The sequence below is a fragment of the Hippocampus comes genome, unplaced genomic scaffold (genome assembly GCF_001891065.2).
Source record: "Hippocampus comes isolate QL1 unplaced genomic scaffold, H_comes_QL1_v1.1 scaffold185, whole genome shotgun sequence".
Lineage (NCBI taxonomy): Eukaryota > Metazoa > Chordata > Actinopteri > Syngnathiformes > Syngnathidae > Hippocampus > Hippocampus comes.
This window is the reverse complement of record NW_017805931.1, coordinates 912,212-935,126: the sequence shown is the minus strand read 5'-3', so window position 1 is coordinate 935,126 and position 22,915 is coordinate 912,212. Positions and strand designations below refer to the sequence as shown.

The following is a 22,915-nucleotide window of genomic DNA, read 5'->3' as shown; positions in this document are numbered from 1 at the left end:
CAAAGGAATGAGTAACATAAACAATTCTGAGACAGTCCAGTCTCCTACATACATACAGCATGTGTTTCCTTCATTTTAAGTTTTTATAGAAGGCTTTTATTTTTTTGCGGCTCCAGACATATTTGTTTTTTGTTTTTTTTGTCATATATGGCTCTTTCAACATTTTAGGTTGCCGACCCCTGCCTTATCCAGTCTGCCCATTTATTAATATTATTTGTCATTTCACTGATTAGTACTGCACCCGATTATTTTTTTTTAATGTTAAACAATTCCAAAGTCGATGACTGAAGCACCATACCAGAAAGCAGTTAGTAACGATTTGGTGGGCGGGAAGGAACTTTCACTCTGGACCCCTTGCACTTTGAATGCCTCAAAATCACAGTGGGAGCGCAGTACGGGCAAGTGTTTTAAAAGGTTGAGAAAGGAAAAAAAGAAACTGTGCCTGTGCCATTTTGATAACAATTTAATGATGGGCTGCTTAGCTGTACAAATGCTCCTTCTCTCAACCTTTAGCGAAAAAGTGCCATTATGTAAGCGTTCTTGACTGTTCAATGTGCTCTGAGGTCATGCTGAACTATTTCTATTGAACGCGGCTTTTAAAGTGGCGCGCAACATTTTTTCTGCTTTTATGTCGAAATGTTTTTCTGAACTCTGAAATTTTGGAACCGAAGGCAGACTGAAACGAGCCAGACGTGGCCATCTCTGCGTTTCATACGCAGAAAAAAAAGCCTGATTCAAGTACACAATGAAAACATTGCGAAGGGAATGCTAGCTAGCTCATTAACTAAGAAGCTAATCTCATCTGTGCGGCGGACAGTGTGATGGAACTCTGTTGTAAAGTCATTAGCCCTGTATTCCAATGTAGACATTCAAAGATATATTTTCTGTTCACGGGTTGTGTTAGCATGTGGCTTTCTTGAATCATTTCGCTGCTCACAACAGAATATGGCTTATGTAACCCTGCTATGTTGTCACACGGGTACGTATCGCTATGCCAGTGATGAATATACATCTGCGACATACTCTGATGAAAAATTCAAAAGAAACAAGTGTGATACATCACTTGTTTATTCATTATTCACAAAGGAACTGAGGCTTTTTGTCTCTGGAAGCGTGATGCAAGAGCCTATCGCCTGCAAGCTTTTCCGTCCAAGAGTCGAACTGGCGTGATTATCACCTGAAGGAATTAGAAATAAAAATCTGCCACATGAACATTTGCTGACGCATGTCGTAGAAACACATGAATACATTTCTATCTGCTTCCTTTTATCGTCTCGTCTTGAGTACTGAAGCTTTGGAAATAGCTCAATGCACGGAATGCCTAGCCCCGCCCCTCATTGATTCACATAATTCATTTTTTTAACGATACTGTTTTGAGATATGATAGGCGTTTTCTTTGGACATTCTAAAATAAATTACCAGTAATGCATAGCTTACTGCTGAAGGCCGCGTAAGGTGTAAAACGATGACTGCGAAAATCAGAGTCATCCTCAAAATATCAGGATGTTCGGAGTTTCGTAATTTTAGTGGCCATCATGACTTGCTGATGTCTGAAGGGATGTTATGAATGTGTTCAAATGATCAACCCAAGGTCTTTACTTTTAACAGTCATCCTCGAACAACGAGGCAGAAACAAATCTGAAGAGGACGAAAAAAAATAAGAGTATTGGTATCGTGATTTTCTTTTCAGCTCAGTGTTTGAATGAATCTTATGAATGCGGCCTCACACACTCGCATGCATGTGAGGCCTCACACGTTCCCACGAGCACCCCCCCGGGGTCTTAGTTTTGCCCAATGAGGGGAAGAGACCTTTGCTAATCTCATAAATTCAACTAACTTCTTTCCTCCTCTCTCTTTCCCTCCCTTCCCGGAGCTCGACTCGGCTATTCCCAGGCGGGCCGGCGAGGACTCACATGAGCGGTAAAGCCGTGAGGGTCTGGCACTCTGCTATGAAGTAGTCGAAAGGATTTCGCACCGATGCAAGGAGCGGCTCTTTAGACTTTTTAGCGTACAGATTGTTCCCGTCCAAACATGACCCTTTTGTCCGAGGATCAGTCCGCCAGGCCCCAGCCTTGCCGGGTACCGGATCCGCCCAGCAAACAGGCGGGCCCCTTGCACCAGGACACGAAGGATTTGACCGGCTCCAAAGACTACTATATGGACAGCGCAGAAAACGCCATCTTCGGACAGGTGGAGCCCCCGAGGCGCTCGCGGGGCCGCCTGATCCTCCACGGCTTGGTCATGTTCGGAAGGGAATTCTGCTACGCGGTGGAGGCGGCGTTCGTCACGCCCGTGCTGCTCAGCGTGGGCCTGCCACGTAGCATGTACAGCCTGGTGTGGCTGATCAGCCCCATCCTGGGCTTCCTGCTGCAGCCCGTCATCGGCTCGGCCAGCGACTACTGCCGCTCGCCGTGGGGGCGGCGGAGGCCCTACATCCTGACGTTGGGCCTCCTCATGCTTGTGGGCATCACCATGTTCCTCAACGGAGATCTCGTCATCTCAGGTGAGTAAAAGAGAGGAAATGAGTTGCTCAAGGCGGCAGTCGTTTTCTTGGTTGGTCTGTTGCGGTTCAGATGTCGGCCGGTGCTTATCTTCGATGTCCCTCCGCTTGCGTAGGCGCACTACATCGACAGAAATGTCAGCTAAAAACAACATCACAGTCTGTGTTGTCGACACAATGTTATCTAGCTTCGATAACACTGTGTCCAAAACGGCATGAATCGTAGCACGGTATTCATTCAAGCTTCAAGAGAAAGTCCCAACAGATTGTGTGATTGCAGGAAGTCCCCAAATATAATCGTTATGTTTTTTTTTTATTTTAATTATACATAATAAATGTTGAGTCCTGCCAATATAAATATGTCGAGTATAAAAGGCTATCTTTATTTTATTTTAAAATCCATTTATATAAAGTGAAGTCAAGAGGTACTCTTTTTTTTTTTTGGTAGCTCTTTTATGTTAAGTGAAATCCAGAAGTCATTATTTTACAGAATATCAGTATAAGTCACAAATTTTGCCTTTATTTTATTTTGAATAAAAACTTAATTCTTAAACGTCAGTTTTTAAAATCCACTTCCACTCAAGTGGCAAAACCGGGTGTCATTTTTATGTTCCGCTGGGTTGTCTGTATCTGCCGAATGTGACTATTTAAGTAACTTGTAATATAATTTAAGTTCATTTAAAAATCAAGTAATGTAAGTCAAATAAGTTACTATTCTTACCACGTCGGCCTCACAGCGCGAAGGTGCAGGGTTTGATTCCGGCTCCGGCCTTCCTGTTTTGAGTTTGCATGTTCTCTCCGTGCCTGTGTGGGTTTTCTCCGGGTATTCCGGTTTCCTCCCACATTCCAAGAATATGCATGGCATTCTAACGGAACACTCTAAATTGTCCCTCGGCTTGATTGTGAGTGCAAATGGTTGTTCATCTGTGTGTGCAATTGGCTGACAACCAGTTCAGGGTGTCCCCCACCTACTGGCCAAATGCGGTTGGGATAGACTCCAGCACTCCCGTGACCCTTGTGAGGATAAGCAAATTGGAAAATGGATGGATGGATGGTAAATGTGGCAACATTGCTCATGCCAATCAATTTCAGTCCCCTCATTGACATTTAAGCATAGGGTTGCGTTTGCAGATTATAATAATTCTCATTATTTCCGCCCTTCCGTTCCCTCCATTACGTCTCCATACCTTGTGCTCAATTAGTCTAATGAGTCCACTGGAATTGAAAAGCGGAATGACTGACAGAGAGTCAAAAACCCGGTCTTTTATTTTGCAGCAGTGATCGCCGACAGGGCAACACGGCGGACGTGGGCCATCGTGGTGGTGATGCTCGGCGTGGTGCTGTTCGACTTTGCCGCCGACTTCATCGACGGGCCCATTAAGGCTTACCTGTTTGACGTGTGCTCCCACCAGGACAAGGAGCGAGGCCTCCACTATCACGCTCTGCTCACTGGTAAAACAATCCTCATGACACATCCACTTTTCAATTGCTTTGGGTTTTATTTGAATTATTTTTGCCGTGGGCGGTTTCTCGCAAGACTTCTTCATGCGCGAAACAACTTTGCCGGTTGGGAAATAAGAAAAAAAAAATGTAATCAACCAAAAAATTTTACTTTGGCTTTTTTGCAAAACTTTTGAATGATTCCGGAAACAATCTTGAGTTAAAAAAAATGCATTTTAAAGATTAGTTAATTTTGTATTATATTAAATGACTTGATTTAATTCTATTTTCTGATGACCTTTTCAATATAAAGCATTTTGTGGATTACAAAAAGGAAAGAAAACATAACAGGCAAACAAACAAGCTAGTACAATGAAATAGCGTCCTTTTTTTTCATAGTTTGTATTCTGCACTTTCATTTTTTTTTCTTTTTGACTTCGTATCATTCTATTCTGTTTGAATAGATCCTGTTGTACTTGATTGCAAAACTTGAAACTGCCTTCCAGGCATTACAACGGAAAAAAAGGTATTTAAAAAATGTTTTACTGTTGCTTGCTTTTTTTTTTTTTTTTTTTTTTTCGATTGCTAAACAAAAAAAAAACAGTCGCTGTATTTTGCCGCGTGGGCGTTGAAAGCAATTGTCTGTTCTTCCTCGCGACTGATCTCGGAGCATTCGGGTGGGCGGAACAAGGCACAGGAATGACTTTGTGAGTGCGTGTGCACGTGTTTGTCTCCTGAGTGTCTCATCTCATGGACAATCTCCTGTTGATGCCAAAATGATCTTCCCACTTGAGTTAATATAACGTATCGTCGAATACTCAAGCACACAAAATACTTTGGTTGCCGTTGTGATTGGCGTCTGTTGTTAGTAAAGGTGGAGCGAGTCCTCGAGTAATTTGAGTATCTCGATTAAAAATAATAATAATAATAACAGTAATTGTCCCTAAGGAATATTTCCTGCCTCGGGTATCCGTTTATTTGATATGCGCTATCTGAAAGACATTCGCGCAAGCCATAGCAACACTTTTTCTTGCGTGACGGTACAACAGCGCCCAAACGCGATGAGAAGGCCGAATTCAAAATAAAATCTTACCAAATAATACATGGACACCACTGCCTGGATTAGCTTTTATTTTGAAGTTGTTCCTGGTAGCGCGCTGTGGTTTGGCGGCTTACGTGACTCATCTTCCCCGACTGAAGAAGCTCTGTATTCATCACTTTAAACAAGCAAACATACCTGTATATCGTTTGTTATTTTATCTGAATGCTTGTTTGTTCGATAGAATTTGCAGATGGCTATCGAAATACCCAAATATTTTCTAGCTGTGGCCCTCGTTGTGAGCTTGACCGTTTTTGTACTCTCACACTTTTTATTCTAAACCGTTTCAGGGACAGCGGTTACTAAAGTGGACAGTTTATTGTGTTATCAGGTTGCAGGGTGCATGAAAGGGTTAATAAATTAAAATAAAGACTATATTGTAAAAAAAAATATACTAATAATAAGAGACCTTTTCAATCACTTCCTTTTCCCGCCATTGATACCTTTACCACTCAAATGTTTTTTTTTTCAACGTAGTCTTTTCCAAGAGGGTAAGTAATTATATCACACACACACAAAAATGGCATTCATATATAAGCGTGTAGACTTAAAACCTATGACTCATGGACCCCAGTTGAGAAGCAACTGCTCTACAGTGCAATTTCTACCAGTGGTAGTGAGATGGTAAGCTTGTGGTGATGTGAGCATCGGACGGAGCGCGGCCGTACGTAATCCAACGGTCATGCGCTGCAGTCATGGGTCTGGGCTGAGCGAGCCTTGCGCGCACATGACTCTTTCTTCTGCCTTGGAATGCGGGGGGTGAGACGGAGGCGGCAGGAGGAGGAGGAGGAGGAGGAGGAGGAATCGATGTGTGCTCACCAGGAATTCACTTTCAGAAGCCTTTCAGACAAATTAATGCACTGTAATTTTGCAGATGTCTTATTAGTCGACATACTCTTGCGGGTATAAGTTGAAAGGACGGTCACTTTATTCCTGCAACTTTCCAGACTCAGTTAAAACCGTTTATTCTTATTGTGCGGTTGTCAATAACGGGCAAGAGGAGCGAATTCATCACGTACATTTTGCGCTATTTACGTGGCTCGCTCAAGTGTGCAACGATGCAGCCTCCCGTTTTCTCTTCCAGGTCTGGGCGGAGCGTTCGGCTACCTGGTGGGCGCCATGGACTGGGGTCACTCCATCCTGGGCCAGCTGCTGGGCTCCGAGTACCAGGTCATCTTTTTCTTCTCGGCGCTCACCTGGAGCGTTTTCCTCACCGTGCACCTCTTCAGCATTCCCGAAGAGCCCCTGGACAAAGCGGCGGCCGGCCGACCGTCGGCCCTCAGTGCCCTGAGGCAACTGGGCTCCCAGCGGAACGGCTACGGAACTCTGGGAAAAGAAGCCGAGGACCCCCCGCTGCTGTCCGTCTCGGACATCAGGCAGCGGTCTTTCTCTGCTCTTGGGGAGGCCAACGCCGTCACCTCCAGTGCCAAACAGCCCAGCAAGGAGGTACAGTGTTCACACGCTACAGCCTTTTAGGGGTAGGACACCTAAATGCAATTTTTCATCAGTCCTACTGGACAAGTGAAGCTTAATGAAGCACTCGTGATAGTTTTTGACTCCTCTAGATGGCACTCTTGGTTTAAAGATACAGTGGGGAATTTTAACACATTTCCATTGCACTAAACCAAGAGGAGTCAAAAAGTGTTTCATGAAGCTTCGTTTTCCCATCGCTAGTCACACGCGATGATGGTTTATAGCCGTGCGTGTGTTTTCCGTGCATTTAAGGCCCGTGAGAGGATGACACTGAAGTCTCTGTTGAAAGCCATCATCACCATGCCCAACCACTACCGCTACCTGTGCATCAGTCACCTGCTGGGATGGACGGCGTTCCTCTGCAACATGCTCTTTTTTACCGACTTCATGGGACAGGTGAGGCACGTCTTTGGTGAAGCATCAGATGGCTCGCTGACCAACTTGAATCGAGTGTTTTGTCTGCATGCGATAATGACTTTTTGTGCGTCAATCCTCCGAGGTTTTTTACTGCATTCTTTGGTTCCGCTCTACGATGCAATTTCTCCTCAAGACAACTTTTGGCGTTTCCGAATTTTGGAGAAAGATGAGTTTCATTTGCGGACGTGGAACATCAACAGTGCCCCCCCCCACACACACACCATCTTTTTTGGCTTGCACAGCCTCGTTGCATGAACTGATAAAGCCTTCTCGGATGACTAAGCTTGGATGTGTATCAGAGCGGTTCAGTTCCAGTCGATTCACTGACATGAGAGCCAAACGACCTGGAGGAAAGAGAATATTCATGAGGATATAATGATGATTCTGTTTACAGTTCTAGGTGACCCCCTGCTGATGAACTGTCAAATTGAGAATTTGTAATCATCAAGTATAATGAAAGCAATTGAGATGAATGGATGTGGTACTTCACGGTGAGATGCATTTTTTTTTTTCCGCCCACCTCGGCTCTGAACTAAACAGGTGAAAATGTAAAAAGGCCGGAGCTTGCCTTTGACTCAAAAAAAATAATAAAAATCAGCCTCTTCAAAGGGAGACGGGATGAAAACGCGTCGCTATCAACCAAGGCTTTGATACCAACAACAACAACAAAAAAAATGTCTTCATCTTGTTTCCTCTTTGCAGATCGTCTACAAGGGGAACCCGTATGCCGAGCATAACTCCACGGCCTATGCCACATACGAGCGCGGTGTGGAAATTGGCTGCTGGGGCTTGTGCATCAATGCGGTGTCCTCGGCTCTTTTCTCTTGTAAGTGCACTTTGTGTGTGATTGAAGACACCGCCCGTTGAGGCGGAAATGCAACTCTTGAGTGTTCCCAGTGGCCAGCTCACACATCCGTGAGCGCCCTAACCAAGTATAAAAGAAAAATCTTGAAAAGGAAGAGGAGGAAGGAAGCGGGAAGGCTCATTAGGACTTCTTATTTTTTTCATCTAGCCTGGCACTAAGCTAATGAGCTGCTGCTTCGGTTCCGTGATTTCAGCGGCTTTCATTACGGGATGCTCATTTTGTCGTGGTCTTTGAGTCGCATTCAATTTTTTGGACAAACGTGTGAGCGTGACAGCAGAGTGCCGGGAAAAAGACGGAAAAAGAAGCAGAGAGGTCGAGTGTGACAAAAAAGACATGAGGATACTTGAAGAAGCTTCGAGAAAAAGCACAGTAAAAGCCCCATTTGAACGGACTAACTGATGGACGGGCTTGTCCATTTGAGACGATTGTCCCATGACATCAAAGTTCTTCTTCTCGTGCCGTAAAAACATGCAACAAAGTACAAAGCTCTTCTTTTGTACTTTTTTTGTAGCCCAAAAATGCCTTGATGCTAAGCTAACGTCTTTGCTCCATGACATCTGAAGGGGACTCTCTTATCTGTCAACATGGCTGCCATATTTGACACGCTTTTTAACCTGCTCTAGTCTACATCAAAGTCCGTTTGACTTTGAAAGGCACTGTACGAAAGGGTGTTTCGAGTGCATTGGACACTACTCCAATGGGCGTATTTGCTATTCTCTCAGCGGAAAGTGTCCATGAGCTCATCGACTGATACGAAGAATATGTTTCTGTTTTGTTTTTTCCCGAATAGACGTGCAGCGCTTTTTGCTGCCCTACGTGGGCCTGAAAGGTTTGTACTTCATGGGCTACTTTGTGTTCGGCCTGGGCACCGGCCTCATCGGCCTCTTCCCCAACATCATTGCCACGCTGGTCCTGTGCAGCGTTTTTGGCGTCATGTCCAGCACGCTCTACACCATCCCCTTCAACCTCATCGCAGAGTACCAGCGCGAGGAGGAGGTACATCCTTTATATACCCTGTATGCTGTTCCGCAGTTCCAGTATAGCGTGGCTTTAGTGCTAGCGCCCCTGCTAACGTGCGATTCTTTTCAAGTTTCTATCGAATCACAGCAAAAAATGCAAATGAGCGTATTTCTGGTGAAAATAGGTCTTCTGGTTTACGTGTAAAATTAGATTTTTGAAAAGTTTAGCCTCCACCAAGCTGACCAGTGATTCGTGGCCATGCGCCCACTGAAGCTAGCAAACTAGCTAAAATAGCCAGCGTTCACTCAGATGCTAACGATTGACCCATTAAAGCCCCTCTGGACACGTAAACCGCGAGGCAGCTTGTTTCCAACCTTTGAGAAGCAACAACTCTGGCTCGGGGAAGACATGTCAGCATTAGTACAAGAATCTGTTTAACATTTACATTCATTGGACACGCTAGGGGAGGCGATGAATAACTTATAGTTCCTATCTAGTTGCTAATAGGAGAAAGTGAGGGTTTGGGACCAACTGGTGCTCCAGGCTAGCAGCTGCCTGAGCAACTGTTTCTCGATCTTTAGATGGCTTTTTTTTTTTTTTTTTTTTTTTTTTTTAACAGCTGTGGTACAATGACTTTGTACTGTAATACGTTAAGATTGTTGGCGTTGAAGATAAGCTTCTGTCTGGTTTGTGTGAGGAGATAGGCAGAGGTAGTCTCGTCAATTTTTAATCAAAAGGGAGCAAATTGTTTTGCCGTCTTAAACTGCTTTCAGACCCCCGCCACTTTTTTCCACACGCAATTCATCCGACTGAACCTAATGGAGTGTCGAGCGATCCAGCACGACGCGGATTCAACAAAAAGGCTCAATCACGAATGGGGGGGATGCGTCTCCTTCGTAGCACGTCGGCATCTGCGTTTCTCAAAGCACCCTGTCGATTCAATACTAAGTGGTGTAATAAATTCAATTCCGACAAGGTCCTCTCATATTTTCCCCAGAGGGAGTTGTTTCTTTCTCTCTTTTCATACTGCCTTTTAAATCCCCTCAAAATGACTCACACTTCAAAGCCAGACATACGAGTGCATTAACGGTGCAAAGCTGGAATTACTCTTGAGAGAAAACACAACTCATCTGCGCCCAGACCTTGGTGGAGTTGAATTGACTTCTTATTGTTAATATTCAAATAACTAGCACATTTTTTTATTTTTTTACATATTTTTTTTACAACTTGACTGCTCTAATAGCCTTGGATTGGCAAAGGAGATAGAAAAACAAAAATCCAGATAATTAACGGCCATTGGAATGCATTGGGAAAAACATATGCAGTGTTGATGACATTTTATTTTACGGAGTGAAGCTGCATATAATGATTGACAGTCAAACTAGTGATGAGCCGGCCAACAACAGTGCGGACATTTAAAAAAATAAAAATACAAATCCATCAGCCAATCAGCAATCTCCTCCTCCCCTTCCTCCCCCAGGAGGAAATGAAACGTCGCGGCGGTGGCGAATCGTTACGGGGCACGGGCGTGGACTGCGCCGCCCTCACCTGCATGGTGCAGCTGGCCCAGATCTTGGTGGGCGCGGGCCTGGGCGCCCTGGTCAACGTGGTGGGCAGTGTGGTGGTGGTGGTCCTGTCCGCCTCCACCGTGTCCCTGCTGGGCTGTGTCTTCATCGCGCTCTTCGTCAGATACGCTCACTCCTCGCACTATTTGTAATAACTGACTAAAGATTCTATTCTATTGCTAAATAAAGATTCTTTATTGTGAGCTCTTGAAGTTTTTATCGTCAAGTCAGCGGTTAGAAATGGGAAATCTGTCATCACACCGTTGAATGCGGTCATGTAAAGTTCAGTAGCTAAGAAGTGCGTTCCACTGCCCCTATTTTTTGTGCTGAGCGCAAGCCTAGCGCAATATGCAGTCTAGCTGTCCGCATGCGGGTTTTCTTTCTTCTCATATTTTCATAGATGGCCGTAGTTAGAAAGAGGCGTTCACGCCGTTGTGGGAGTGAACACAGTCGACTTGTTTTCTAGCCAGTGGAAGGGGCTTATCTTAGTCCTTTTAAATTCAAGAGCTTGTTTTAATAATAATAATTTAAAAAATAACAGCCAAATTAGATTTTTTTTTTTTACCCTTTTTTAACCTGAACGAATTCTGGAATAACTTGCAGTATACCGCCAATGCGCAGTATATTGCAACTTATTAAGTATACTTTTTAAAAAAACAGTTGGCTCTCCTAAAAACGAAAACCAATCATTTAAAAAAATACTTTAAAAAATATACCTCATGGGGTATACTGTATCTCCAAGTGCTGAACCAGTTTAAGTTAAAACCAAAAACTTTATTCTAATTCACTATTTTTCTTGGAAAATGTCAAGTTATTGTTCATAAAATAAGGAACTTTTCAAAAATATATTCCCCCCCGCCTCATATAACAGCAACTTTACTATTGTAAAATTATACACTGTTCATCATAATAGTGAAATTTTTTGTTTATTTTTTGGGTGATTCACACTGTTTACAAGCTTGTTCTCCCTGTTGTGTAGTCTAGACAGATTGTCCTCTGAGGCCCAGTATGTTCTTTTGCTCAAAAGGTCTCAAGATGGTGAAAACCTTTTGTGTACTTCAGCTTGAAGGTCATCTAATTTGTCTTTTCTTTTTTACCTTCCATTCAGCAAAAAAAAAAAATAATAATTTCTCACCCTAGTACAAAGATGCAAAGAAATGGCTGTTGTTGTTGTGGAGCCGTTTTTTTTTTTTTCCATTGAATTTTCAGATGATGGGCGGATGAATAGATTTGCAGGAATCCAAAGACCATTGATGTGAGTCATAGAGTGGCAGTACATTAAGATCATTAATACAATTCAGAAATGCCAGACATATTTTTTTACCCAGTAGCAAAGTACACAATAGTGTGTCTGTGTTGCGTGTTTAAAACTGCCCCTATGACATCATCCCCTCACGTTAGTTTACGCCGGCGTACCACACGATAAGACGAGCGCACGGCATTGAAAACGTCATCAAGCTCTTTCCGATTGAATGACGGCGAGCCCGCGAGTCGTCCGCCGTGGCTTTCATCCGCTCGCTAAACTGTCACGCTTTTCCGCCCAATGTTGTCGCAAGCTATTCCAAATTAATTAAAGCGCGATGAAAAGAGGAATCACGTCCTGATTGATTTTTTTTTTTTTTTTTTTTAAAGCACATCTCATAAACACATGAGCGACTAGACAAAGTTGCCATCACATGAGAGTAGCATAGCAGATGTAAATTTCCTCTCGTCTCCTTATGCATTGATAATTGATATATTCTTTATCATCTTCGCACATCTGAAGCATGATCCACATGAATTATGAAACGGAAATTATTCATATCTGTGATGACAGTGAGATCAGCCCCCAAATGCCACCTTTGGTTTCTTTTGAAGTGGGGAAAGTCACAGCAAGCTTTGGACTTCAAAGCATCATCACGCGTGACTTGACGAGATCTCGCGAGACGTCGTCGCCTTCTTCTTGTTCTTCTACGGTAAAATGTGCTATTTATCATGCCTATTAAATAATCAAATGAATTTGAAATAATGACATTAGAAATGAACATGAATCATTTTTTTTTTTTGAAAATATGCTATTCTTTTTTTTGGGAGTTGCATTAATTTTGTAATATTTTCCTGAGCGTGAACTGTTGCAAAATGTATTCAATTTTACTTTTCTATATACTTTCTTTACCTCATTTACAAATTTAGTTTTTCAAATAAGTACCTAAAATATCAGTAAAGCACACAGACAGATAGGTTAGATATGTCTATCTAGTTTAACAATTTGTTTTTCATTTATCTTCTCAAATCAATTTCAGTTTTATTTATTGTAAATAATTGGAACAAAAAGTTCAAGTTCCAAGCCAAAATTCATGACACGAGCGGGCTTCAGCTATGCTGCAGTTCAGGTGAAGTGAAAAAACACGGTGCAATGAATGTATTGTAATGCCCCACATGTGGGCAAGGAGAGGCACTGCCGCTAATGCAATTTTCAGCTCTTTATTGATCCGGACAAAATTTACAAATCCAAAATGACAACAATCACAAGCACCTGCTGTTAAGCCACAACTCTCACCCAAACGCTTACACGCAGACTAACTGGCCGAGCTGACTGTCGCTCTGAAGGGCACTCACGAGACCACACCCCTTAAAGGTATACATCCAATGAATGAATACTACAGGATGTACAATAATTACACTTTAAAAACAGTTTATTTCGTTACATTTGCTTGTTACGTTTTGTCACGTTTTTATATGTTACGGTGCTATTTCATTTACTATAGAAATATATATATTTATTAAATATAAATGAACTGCAAGCAGTCCATATACAGACAAACAGAAAACTATGTGAGCTTGTTGACAAGATGGATATACATATCACAAACAATTATTCAAAAATGCTGATAAAGCTGCAAGATGTATTTTCCATGAAAATAGGGTTTGAGCCCGCCCCCCTCAAAAAAGCAACAATAAACAAATGTCATGATCTGTTTTTGCTGTTTGTTGGTTCTACCGATGTCTTTTTTTTTAACTCATATTAATTGTGTATTCTTTTTAATTCCACATGACTCGTTTGTGTTTTTGTTTGAATTGTGGAAAAAATACATTTTGTTTTGAGTTAATCCCGCACACTTGCTTCCCTCTGTCTTGCGTTGACCTTTTTTCCACCCCCATCACAAAACCCCCTCTGACCACTCAATAAATAAATTAATGAATAAAATATTCACAGACATTGAAAAATCCACCAATATGTGAGTCTGCAGATGCCCGAAAGAAAAAAAAAAGTTGGGTGAACTCAAAATTTCAAGGAAACAAACTTCAATCAAATTTTAACTTGGGCAATTCAATTGAATATTTTCATTTTTGTTCATTGGCTTTCGCGCATTTTCAACAAAAAAGAAGGCCAACTTCGATCAAATTTTAACTTGGGCAATTCAATGAAATATTTTCATTTGTGCTCATGTGAAAATTGGCTTTCGCACATTTTCAACAAAGAAATAAGACTTTACAGAAGTAACTGTCCCTTGTATTGTCCCCCAACTTAAAATGACAGAAGTAACTGTCCCTTGTATTGTCCCCCAACTTGGTTAGTGTAAGCAAAAACAACTCAGCAAAAGTTGTTCCAACTGAAATTACTATTTTAACTTAAAAAAAAACGTTTTATTTACAGTGTACTCAAGTATTTTTTCCACCTCACTGGTCTGTCGCGCGCCGTGTGTCTGGCTACATGGCCGCCCCCGGAGGGTAGAACACCACCGCGGGGGGGTCCTGGTGTCCTCCCTGGGGCGCCGCCGCAGGCTGCCCGCGTCCCTGTTCGTCCGCCTCGGGCTTAGTGGTGCCGGTGATGGGCCTGATGACGGTGGTGAGCGCGGGCGCGGTGATCCGACGAAAGAGTCTCTTGAGAGACTTGCGGAACTCGCGGCGCATCAGGCAGTAGAGCACCGGGTTGAGACAACTGTTGGAGTGCGCCAAACACACGGACACGGGGAACACGTACACCTGCGTGGTGTAGTACTCGTAGGTGAATTGCACCACGTTGAGCTTGATGAGGATCCCCCACGCCGTCAGCGCCTGGTTGGGCAGCCAGCAGAGAAAGAAGGAGAGCACCACGATAGTGACCGACTTGGTCACCTTGGCGCGTCTCTTTGCGCTCGACCTGTTGGCGTCGTTGTTGGCCGCCACGAAGCGTAAAAGGAGCAGGTAGCACGCCGAGATGATGCCGAGAGGAGCCACGAAGCCCAGGAGGACCTTTTGCGAGTGGTAAAGTCCCAACCAGAGTTGCACGCCGCCGGTGCCCTCGCTTTCCGGGAATTTCACCAAACACAAGTCCTCCTCGGGGGAAACGCGCACCGTGGTGGAAAAGACGACGTGGGGGAGCGCGGCGCAGGCAGCCGCCACCCAGATGGAGGCGGCCACGCAGCGCGCCGCGCCGCATCGCCCGAACCAGAGCCGGAGGAGACTCGAGTGACGGCCCCCGCGCCGGCCGTGCAGCGCCGACGCCAGGGAGTTGTAGCGCGCCACGCTCATGGCGGTGAGGAAGAAGACGCTAGCGTACATGTTCATGGCCGTCACGTAGGACACCGTCTTGCACATGGCGCGCCCGAAGAGCCACGTGAAGTCCAGCGCGTTCTCCACCGCCCAGAAGGGCAGCGTGAGCACGAACTGGAAGTCGGTGAGCGCCAGGCTGGTGACGAACAAGTTGATGGAGGACTTTTTCCACGCGCGCTTGCTCTTCATCAGGTAGAGCACCAGCACGTTGCCCACCAGCCCCAGCGCGCACACCAGCGAATAGACCACCGAGATGACGATGCGCACCGCCACGGCGCCGTCCGAGCCCTGCTCGGTCCCGAGGTCGTCCCCATGGACGTGAGCGGAGCAGGAGCCGTTGGCGGTGGTGTTGGCGCTCTCGTTGAAGCTCCACGCCGAGCCTTCCTCGGCCGATTCCATGGACATTGTACTCCGATTCCCACATCCAGAGGACCCCCCCCCCCTCCCTCTCCCTCCACACTAGTTGCCAGACAATCGCAGAGCACACAGAGGCGAACAATCATCTGCGCTCACACTCACACCTCTGGACAATTTGGAGTGTTCCATCAACCTGCCTTGCATGTTTTTAGAATGTGGGAGCAAACCGGAGTACCCGGAGAAAACCCACGCAGGCACTGGGAGAACATGCAAACTCTACACAGGAAGCCCGGAGCTGAATTCCAACCCTGCACCAGTGCACTGTGAGGCGGACGTGCTAACCACTCGACCACACACACACAAACACACACACACACACAAGCAGTTAAACAAATCCTCTCATGGTAGTCTCACACAGCTCCACCAAGCGTCATGCGTCTTGACGCAGCACTCTGGCTAACCTTTTCTTCTCCTACAGAGAAATGAGATTGTCTCCCCTGCATCAGTTGACTGACGTGTAACGCAGAATCAACCAATGGAACGACGTTGCCCTAACTGCATGCAGTCAGTGCTAAGCAGAAAGTAACTCAACAAGTACAGTAACTAATGTATTTTTTCCCCACATACAGTCTATCTGTACTTAAGAATTATTTTCTGATATGAAATTATGTGGCTAAATCCGACCCCAACACCTAAATCTCAAATCGGTTCATTTAAGAAAACAGACTGATTTATCATACATAACAAAGAAAAGTGATTTGTTTTCCAGACTGCTATGGCAGAGCTCGTTGATAGCTCACTACATCGCTATCTTCCCCGTCTTGTGTCAAACCACCCACAGGAGAAAGGATGAACAATAAATGCCTGTGAGTATTTATGTTGTCTGTCTACATGTGTTGCTTCATTATTGGTGTTCATTCATATATTGCAGGAATGGGCAATTTTTTCTTCTTGCCCCAAGTGGAAGAGTTTAAGTATCTTGGGGTCTTGTTCACGAGTGAGGGCAGGAGGGAGCGAGAGATCGACAGGCGGATCGGTGCAGCGTCTGCTGTGATGCAGACGTTGTATCGGTCTGTCGTGGTGAAGAAGGAGCTGAGCGAAAGGGCAAAGCTCTCAATTTACCGGTCGATCTACGTCCCAACCCTCATCTATGGCCACGAGCTATGGGTCGTGACCGAAAGAACGAGATCCCGGATACAAGCGGCCGAAATGAGTTTTCTCCGCACGGTATCCGGGCTCTCCCTTAGAGATAAGGTGAGAAGCTCGGTTATCCGGGAGGGGCTCAGAGTAGAGCCGCTTCTCCTCCACATCGAGAGGAGCCAGATGAGGTGGCTCGGGCATCTAATTAGGATGCCTCCTGGACGCCTCCCTGGTGAGGTGTTCCGGGCATGTCCCACTGGCAGGAGACCCCGAGGACGACCCAGGACACGTTGGAGAGACTATGTCACCCAGCTGGCATGGGAACGCCTTGGGATCCGCCAGGAAGAGCTCGAAGAAGTGGCTGGGGAGAGGGAAGTCTGGGCTTCCCTCCTAAAGCTGCTGCCCCCGCGACCCGACCCCGGATAAGCGGTAGAAAATGGATGGATGCATGGATGGGCAATTTTTAAAATATATATTTTGTGAAAGTTAAACTGATAGGATGCTTAGGGTGCAATGTGCACTACCACAAAAACAAAAATATATAATATGATGAACACGCACACAGACGCATAAATCAGTTTTTTCCATTTCCCTCTGCACCCCCCGATTGACTTGAGCAGTCCAAGACTCGGTGCAAGAGCAATTGGCCATATCTAGTGGTGAATGGTGGTATTGCAACTTCAAACTATCCAGTCGCAGGGGAATGGAACCAGGCCAACCCACAAGTAGTGAAAATCTGCGTCACTGACGACTATTGAAATGCGCTGAATTTTATTTTTATACCCCCCCCCCCCCCCACAATTCATCAGAAAACTCAGATAAACCTCCAATATACATTTTCTATGTAAATTGAGCGTTTGCCACCCCAGCTAAACACAGAAACTTTTTTTTAAATACTGGAAAAAAAAAAAATCAGAGAATAATTGAATCTTCGGGCTTTCAGCAGGTGCTGCCAACAGCAGAGTGGATGAATGGATGAAACTACGCCCCCCCCCAGCAGAATCATTGAAGACTCCTCCTACCCAGACACTCACTGTTATGTAAGTATCTTTTTGATAATTGCATGCTTATATGTTTTTTGACAACATTTCAAATTCGGAGATGCCCAACTGAGTCTCATTGTTCCACGGATAATCAAGTTTGATTGTATTCTAAACTGGTTACATGACTGCCGACACACACATACCACAGCGCTGAGGACTCCTGGCACCGGGTTTGACTACTTCCTCCGAGTCACTTTCAGAGATTTTATATTCAAAAGACATGAAAGACACTTCACTGTGTGTATGTCGCCAGGCCTGCTATCTGCCATTCTTATCGGCGATGCAGCAGACACACCCCTTCATTCCACAGCCCGGTAGAGAAACACGCAGGTCACCTGGAATTAGGTCAATGCATACTGAGGAGACCATTGATTAATCATTGAATAATCCAACGACCTTTATGGTGTAACTATCGATCTATATCAGACCCAATTAGTCAGGGTCCACTTTTTCAGACACCCAGAATTAGCAATTCGATACAAGGAGGATCATGAGTCCAAAAATACACTTCAGATACTATATTTTGCCCCTCTTAAAGATAACTATGCTTGGTTTGTGTAATAGAGTGATAGTCACGTAGAAGGATGAAAGTATTCGGAGCAGCGTTCATATTTTTTTTAATTCTTATTTGTTCATCACATAAACGCCAGCAATGTGAAACCTGGCTGCCAACAGCGCAGGAATTTGTCAACGCCTACGGCATCACACTGCTAATTGCAGCTGGTAATATTATAGCATACCATCACGATACTGTAACCGCTTCATTGTGTTCGTACACAATCTTGCTGGCATGTGGGGGGGGAAAAAGCGCCGCCACACCAGATGCAGAATTAATTTAGGCTGTTATATGGTGGATTTTGTGAGGGTTTGAATAAAAATATAGCACACAACGTTCAATGGAAGCAGATGAGACATAAATAAACTTGAGCAAACTTCACCAACAGCGGACCATCTTCTTCTCAGCCACACACCGGCTGGGTTGTTCGGGCCCAGATGCTTCCAGGGTCTAAATATACACAAACAAGTCCTCCTTGTCCTCCTTTGGACCACAATCTTTTCACATTTACGAGTCCCCTGCCCGAAAAGCCCTCACACCCTACCTCGAAAACAAAAATGTAGCTTGTGGTGTAACACTTAAATAGAGACTGCTCATGGTTTTCCGAAATATTTAACCTTCCTCCAAAGGAAAAATTGTGGCGGGGATAGAAAGTCAAAGCTAGCTGAAAGAAGGCGCAACAGAGCCTGAAAGATATAGAAATCGGATGTATAAATCGATTGCTTTGCTAGCCTGCCTGCAGTTCAAAGCACTTGTGCGGTTTTCGTGTTTGTCCCAATATGAACTCCAAAATAGGACAATGTAGGGTGTAAAGATAACTATAAGTTATGACAGTTAAGGACAAGGGATGGGGTTAGCCTTCAGGTTTGTTGTTTGTGACGGAGTTAGCCTGAGGTTAGCAACTAAACAGGGTTAGCCTTGAGGTTTAACTTTGGTGACTACTGTTAGCCATAAATTTAGGAGCTGAAGTTAGCATTAGCCTTGTGTTTTGGGGAGTTAAGTTAAGACTTAAGGTTCACCGTGTAGAGATTAAAGATAGGTTTGACGTTTTGGGTTAAGGTGAGGAGTGACTTTAGCATTTGCTGGGGAAGGACTCTTTGCATTGATAGTGTTAATAAATAATTAAAGCCATGATACAGTTCACAGGGTCCACATCACGGTGCTGTGGATCAAGGACGAGCGGATGGAAACTGTGGATTTTGCAGCGCAGTGATCCAGCGTTGGCGGCTGTCAACAGGCCGCAACCGCCGGTAGCTCTCTCAATAAATCCAGCATATTCCCGTGAGAGATAATCTCAGTCTTGTGTTTACCTTTAATCCAACTAGGTATCTTCTTGGGTCTCTCTCTCTCTCAAGGTCCCAGACTTTGTAGACTTCCCATTTGAATGTCCTCCATCATGTCCAGAGATTTCTCACCGTTAGGAAGGACTCAGTTCGGACCAGCCCAGAGGGATGGACTTCAGCACGCCTGTGCATCCGACAGGACAACATCTGAACTGTTGTTTCCCAGACAGGTAGAGAAGCGCAAACACTCCCGTCAAACGTCATTGTTGGTTAGAGGCTCCCCTGAGACTGGCGTTAAGGGATGCGCATTGGTGTCCATCATCTTGAGTTTCTCAGTCCCGTTCCTCGGTTCCTCCCGCCGCCGTCCCCTTTTCCGGCAACATCTTAACCTGCGACTGACAGGAAACATAACATGTTTAAAGCATTTCAAAGCAATGACAAAATGGAACCCACCACAGTGGCTACAAGTTAGCTAGTTAGGGTTCGTTAACTTAGCTAGAGTGAGAACCTTCAAAACAACACGAATGCTAAACCTTCAGGCTAACTCGAAGACTATCCTTAGTTCCCAGCCGTGAATCTTCAAGGCTACACTTAAACTGTGAAGCAAATACTTCCCCAAAACTCTTGTTGTCAGCTTGATGCACAATACTGCAAACAAGCTAACCAGCTAAGGGCAATCAAAACAATTGCTCACGCGTTTGCGCCTTCATGTTTGGAGTTGGTCATAAAATGGCAATAAAACACAGGAATTAAAGGGAGTGGCGGTTTCGATTTTCCGAAAGCGTTGCTCATAAACAGTGACAACCGAAACTTCAGCTTTGGTTTTCCATCTCCTGACAAGATGTAAAAACCGAGTATCCATCACTATCAACAACCAAGGATTGGCAGATACTCACTGTGAACAGACAAAGACGAACACAAGGAGAAGAATGAGGACAATAAGTGCCACGATGACGCAAACGATGATCATCTGCTTCCTCTCTCCTCTCCGCCAGTCCAGGTCCACATATTCGCATCTAGAGCCGACGTAGCCACGCTGACACCTGAGGAACCAAAGACCCTTAGAAGATAGGAATCATCGAAAGGAAGTTGGTTGTTTAAACCAGGGGTCCCCAACCTCCGGGCCGCGGACCGGTATCGGTCCGTTGGTCATTTAGTACTGGGCCGCACAGAAAGAATAAAGAACTTACATTACTTCCGTTTTATTTATTTCAAAATCTCAAATATGTTTTATTTTGAAAATATACCAGATTCTCTGTTATATCCGTCTACAATATGTCACTCTTGACGCAGATCAAGGCTTGCTTCTCGGTCACGTGATATGTTACCGCTAAAATGAAACCCAGGAGCTAGCACAATAAGTAAAAAAAAAAGGTTTTGGCAAGTAGAAAAGGAGACAGAAGAGCAGCCTAAGCCTTTCAAGAAAAAAGAAGGCTACATTTAATAGACAGTATCAGGAGTCCTGATGAAAATACGGTTTTATCTCAATGGGAGATTCCAACGCACCAAGCCCACTCTGCATGATATGCGGCGATGGTGCGTCGTATTTTTTTGCAAAAGTGGATCAAAATCTACCGGCGGTATATATCGTATGTCTGCTAATGCAATTGCAATGGAAATGCGCAGTCAGTGCCGGTCCTTTTCATGCAGTCCGTGAATGTCAACACAGCCATTGCGTCATTCAAACGCTCCGAACAACCTCCGCCTCACCTGCAGGATGGCGCCTTTTGGTCTTTAACAAAGCGACACTCCCCGTGGATGCAGTAGTGGTTGAGTTCTTGTGGACACTTGCTAAAGTGTCCATTCCACTGTCCCGTGTCCGTGGTAGGCACTGGAAATTAAAACATATGATTTGTTGTGATGAGTGGTTACTGTTTGAGGATTATTTTTTTTTTTTGTAAAATTGCATGGCAGACCAGATTAAATACACACAGACTGATATTTCCAGATTATTTAGGTATCTGTACCTCACTGTACTGTTTGATTTTTACTGACTTGACTTTTTACTTTTACTTCAGTCAATGTACTTTGATATTTTGACCCAAGTGTCTTCATTTGTAGTTATCTACCGAGTATGAGTAGTTTCGAAACCCCCCTGGCTTAAGGGCTGAAGATTGCACACCCCTGCTTCTAGCAAACGTCAGTTGTACTCCTTTGACTTAAAAGCTCACCTTCTGTTATGTGCGAATTATATAAATAGACTGCAATATAACTGATACGCCATTTCTTCTTCTTGGTTCGCTATCTTTATGACACTTTTCCATGAGATTACCTTTGGATGTTGGCTCGTAAAACAACGCAGGGGCATCAATGAGAGAGCTTCAGTGAGAACAGACACGCAAAGGTTCATAACCAGTTACGAAGTTTAAGGGGCCACTGAAAACGTCACAAGACAACCTTGCGGTTATTTTCAGGAAGAAGTCAAAGAAAATATAGCGTTTTCGTTGAAGGGCCACTGAAAACGTCACAAGACAACCTTGCGGTTGTTTTCTCGCGCGGGCTCAAGGAAGAAGTCAAAGAAAATATCGCTTTTTTTTGGACAAATGTTTCCTTGTGATTTTATCCTCTCATTTTTGGGGGGGTGAGTTACCTCATCTTACCTGAGTGTAGTTTAAATGTTTCCTTGTGATTTTATCCTCTCATTTTTGGTGGAGTGAGTGATGATTAGCTTATCTTACTCGTGCGTAGTTAAACCAGTCATAACTTGGTATCCTATTTTAGCTTGGTTATATTTAATTTATCATAGTTTAGGACGGCACAGTGGGCAACTGGTTAGCACGTCCTGTCTCACAGTGCAGAGGTGCAGGGTTCGATTCCCGCTCCGGCCTTCCTGACTCAAGTTTGTTTGGTATCCTATTTTAGCTTGGTTATATTTAATTTATCATAGTTTAGGACGGCACAGTGGGCAACTGGTTAGCACGTCCTGTCTCACAGTGCAGAGGTGCAGGGTTCGATTCCCGCTCCGGCCTTCCTGTCTAGAGTTTGTATGTTCCGCGTGGGTTTTCTCCGGGTACTCCGGTTTCCTCCCACCTTCCCAAAAACATGCATGGGCGCGGGGCGAGCGCCCCCCCCCCCCCCCCCCCCCCGCAACCCTTGTGAGGGTTAGAAAATGGATAGATGAATGGATGGATGAATCATAGTTTAGCTTATTTTTGTTTCATTTAGCTTCTTGACTTGGATAAGGTTAGATTATTTTAGCTATGTTAATTTTAGCTTCGAGTCTCTGATGGTGTGGTGGTACACGCATCCAAATGTGACAAAATATAAAGGCTTCTAAAGCCTTAAATATGCCTTAATTATCAACAATAAAATGTCACGCAGCATTCGGAGTTAGGCAAATATGGATGCACAAGCGTTCATAGATTCATAGTGAGGATCTGTGTTGTATTTACATTTATCTTTTTTTGCTCCGGGTTAATTGGCAATTTCAATTTTAATTAGTATGATTACATCTTCCCTTTGTTTGTTTTATTTTTTTTCTTTCCCCCCCATCTTGATATGTCACCTCAATCAATTTATTATTTCTCCTCCCTCTCTTTCCAGCTTATCTACCTGTGCAGTTGTCTCCATTGCCACGGTGACGGCAAGGGGCCTCCGTTTGATTGACAGCCTCGCTGGTGGTGTTCCAGTTGGCCAAGGACAATTCACACAAGGCCAGCGCTGCGGGTATGGCACAAGCACACACACACACACACACCAACA

General features: G+C 44.4%; 3 protein-coding genes across 3 annotated transcripts in view; 1 reads left to right on the top strand and 2 right to left on the bottom strand.

Moving 5' to 3' along the window:
* The first annotated feature begins 316 nt into the window (after positions 1–316).
* Positions 317–10,522, top strand: slc45a2 (solute carrier family 45 member 2). The gene is made up of 7 exons (XM_019890208.1): positions 317–2,503; positions 3,776–3,952; positions 6,124–6,485; positions 6,765–6,908; positions 7,632–7,755; positions 8,585–8,790; positions 10,235–10,522. The coding sequence occupies exons 1-7, from the start codon at positions 2,032–2,034 to the stop codon at positions 10,469–10,471; spliced, it is 1,722 nt and encodes a 573-aa protein (XP_019745767.1). The 5' UTR covers positions 317–2,031; the 3' UTR covers positions 10,472–10,522.
* A 3,319-nt stretch (positions 10,523–13,841) lies between these two features.
* rxfp3 (relaxin family peptide receptor 3) lies at positions 13,842–15,337 on the bottom strand. The gene has a single exon (XM_019890066.1). The coding sequence runs from the start codon at positions 15,237–15,239 to the stop codon at positions 14,010–14,012; it is 1,230 nt and encodes a 409-aa protein (XP_019745625.1). The 5' UTR covers positions 15,240–15,337; the 3' UTR covers positions 13,842–14,009.
* Positions 15,338–19,136: 3,799 nt separating this feature from the next.
* The window catches only part of btc (betacellulin, epidermal growth factor family member), a 6,380-nt gene continuing 2,601 nt past the window's right edge, over positions 19,137–22,915 (bottom strand). Inside the window, exons 3-6 of the mRNA XM_019889968.1 lie at positions 22,766–22,915; positions 20,924–21,044; positions 20,110–20,256; positions 19,137–19,608 (exon numbers count right to left, since the gene is read on the bottom strand). Of these exons, the coding sequence (XP_019745527.1) occupies positions 19,467–19,608; positions 20,110–20,256; positions 20,924–21,044; positions 22,766–22,915 (560 nt within the window). The 3' untranslated portion in view covers positions 19,137–19,466. The remainder of the gene's footprint in view (positions 19,609–20,109; positions 20,257–20,923; positions 21,045–22,765) is intronic.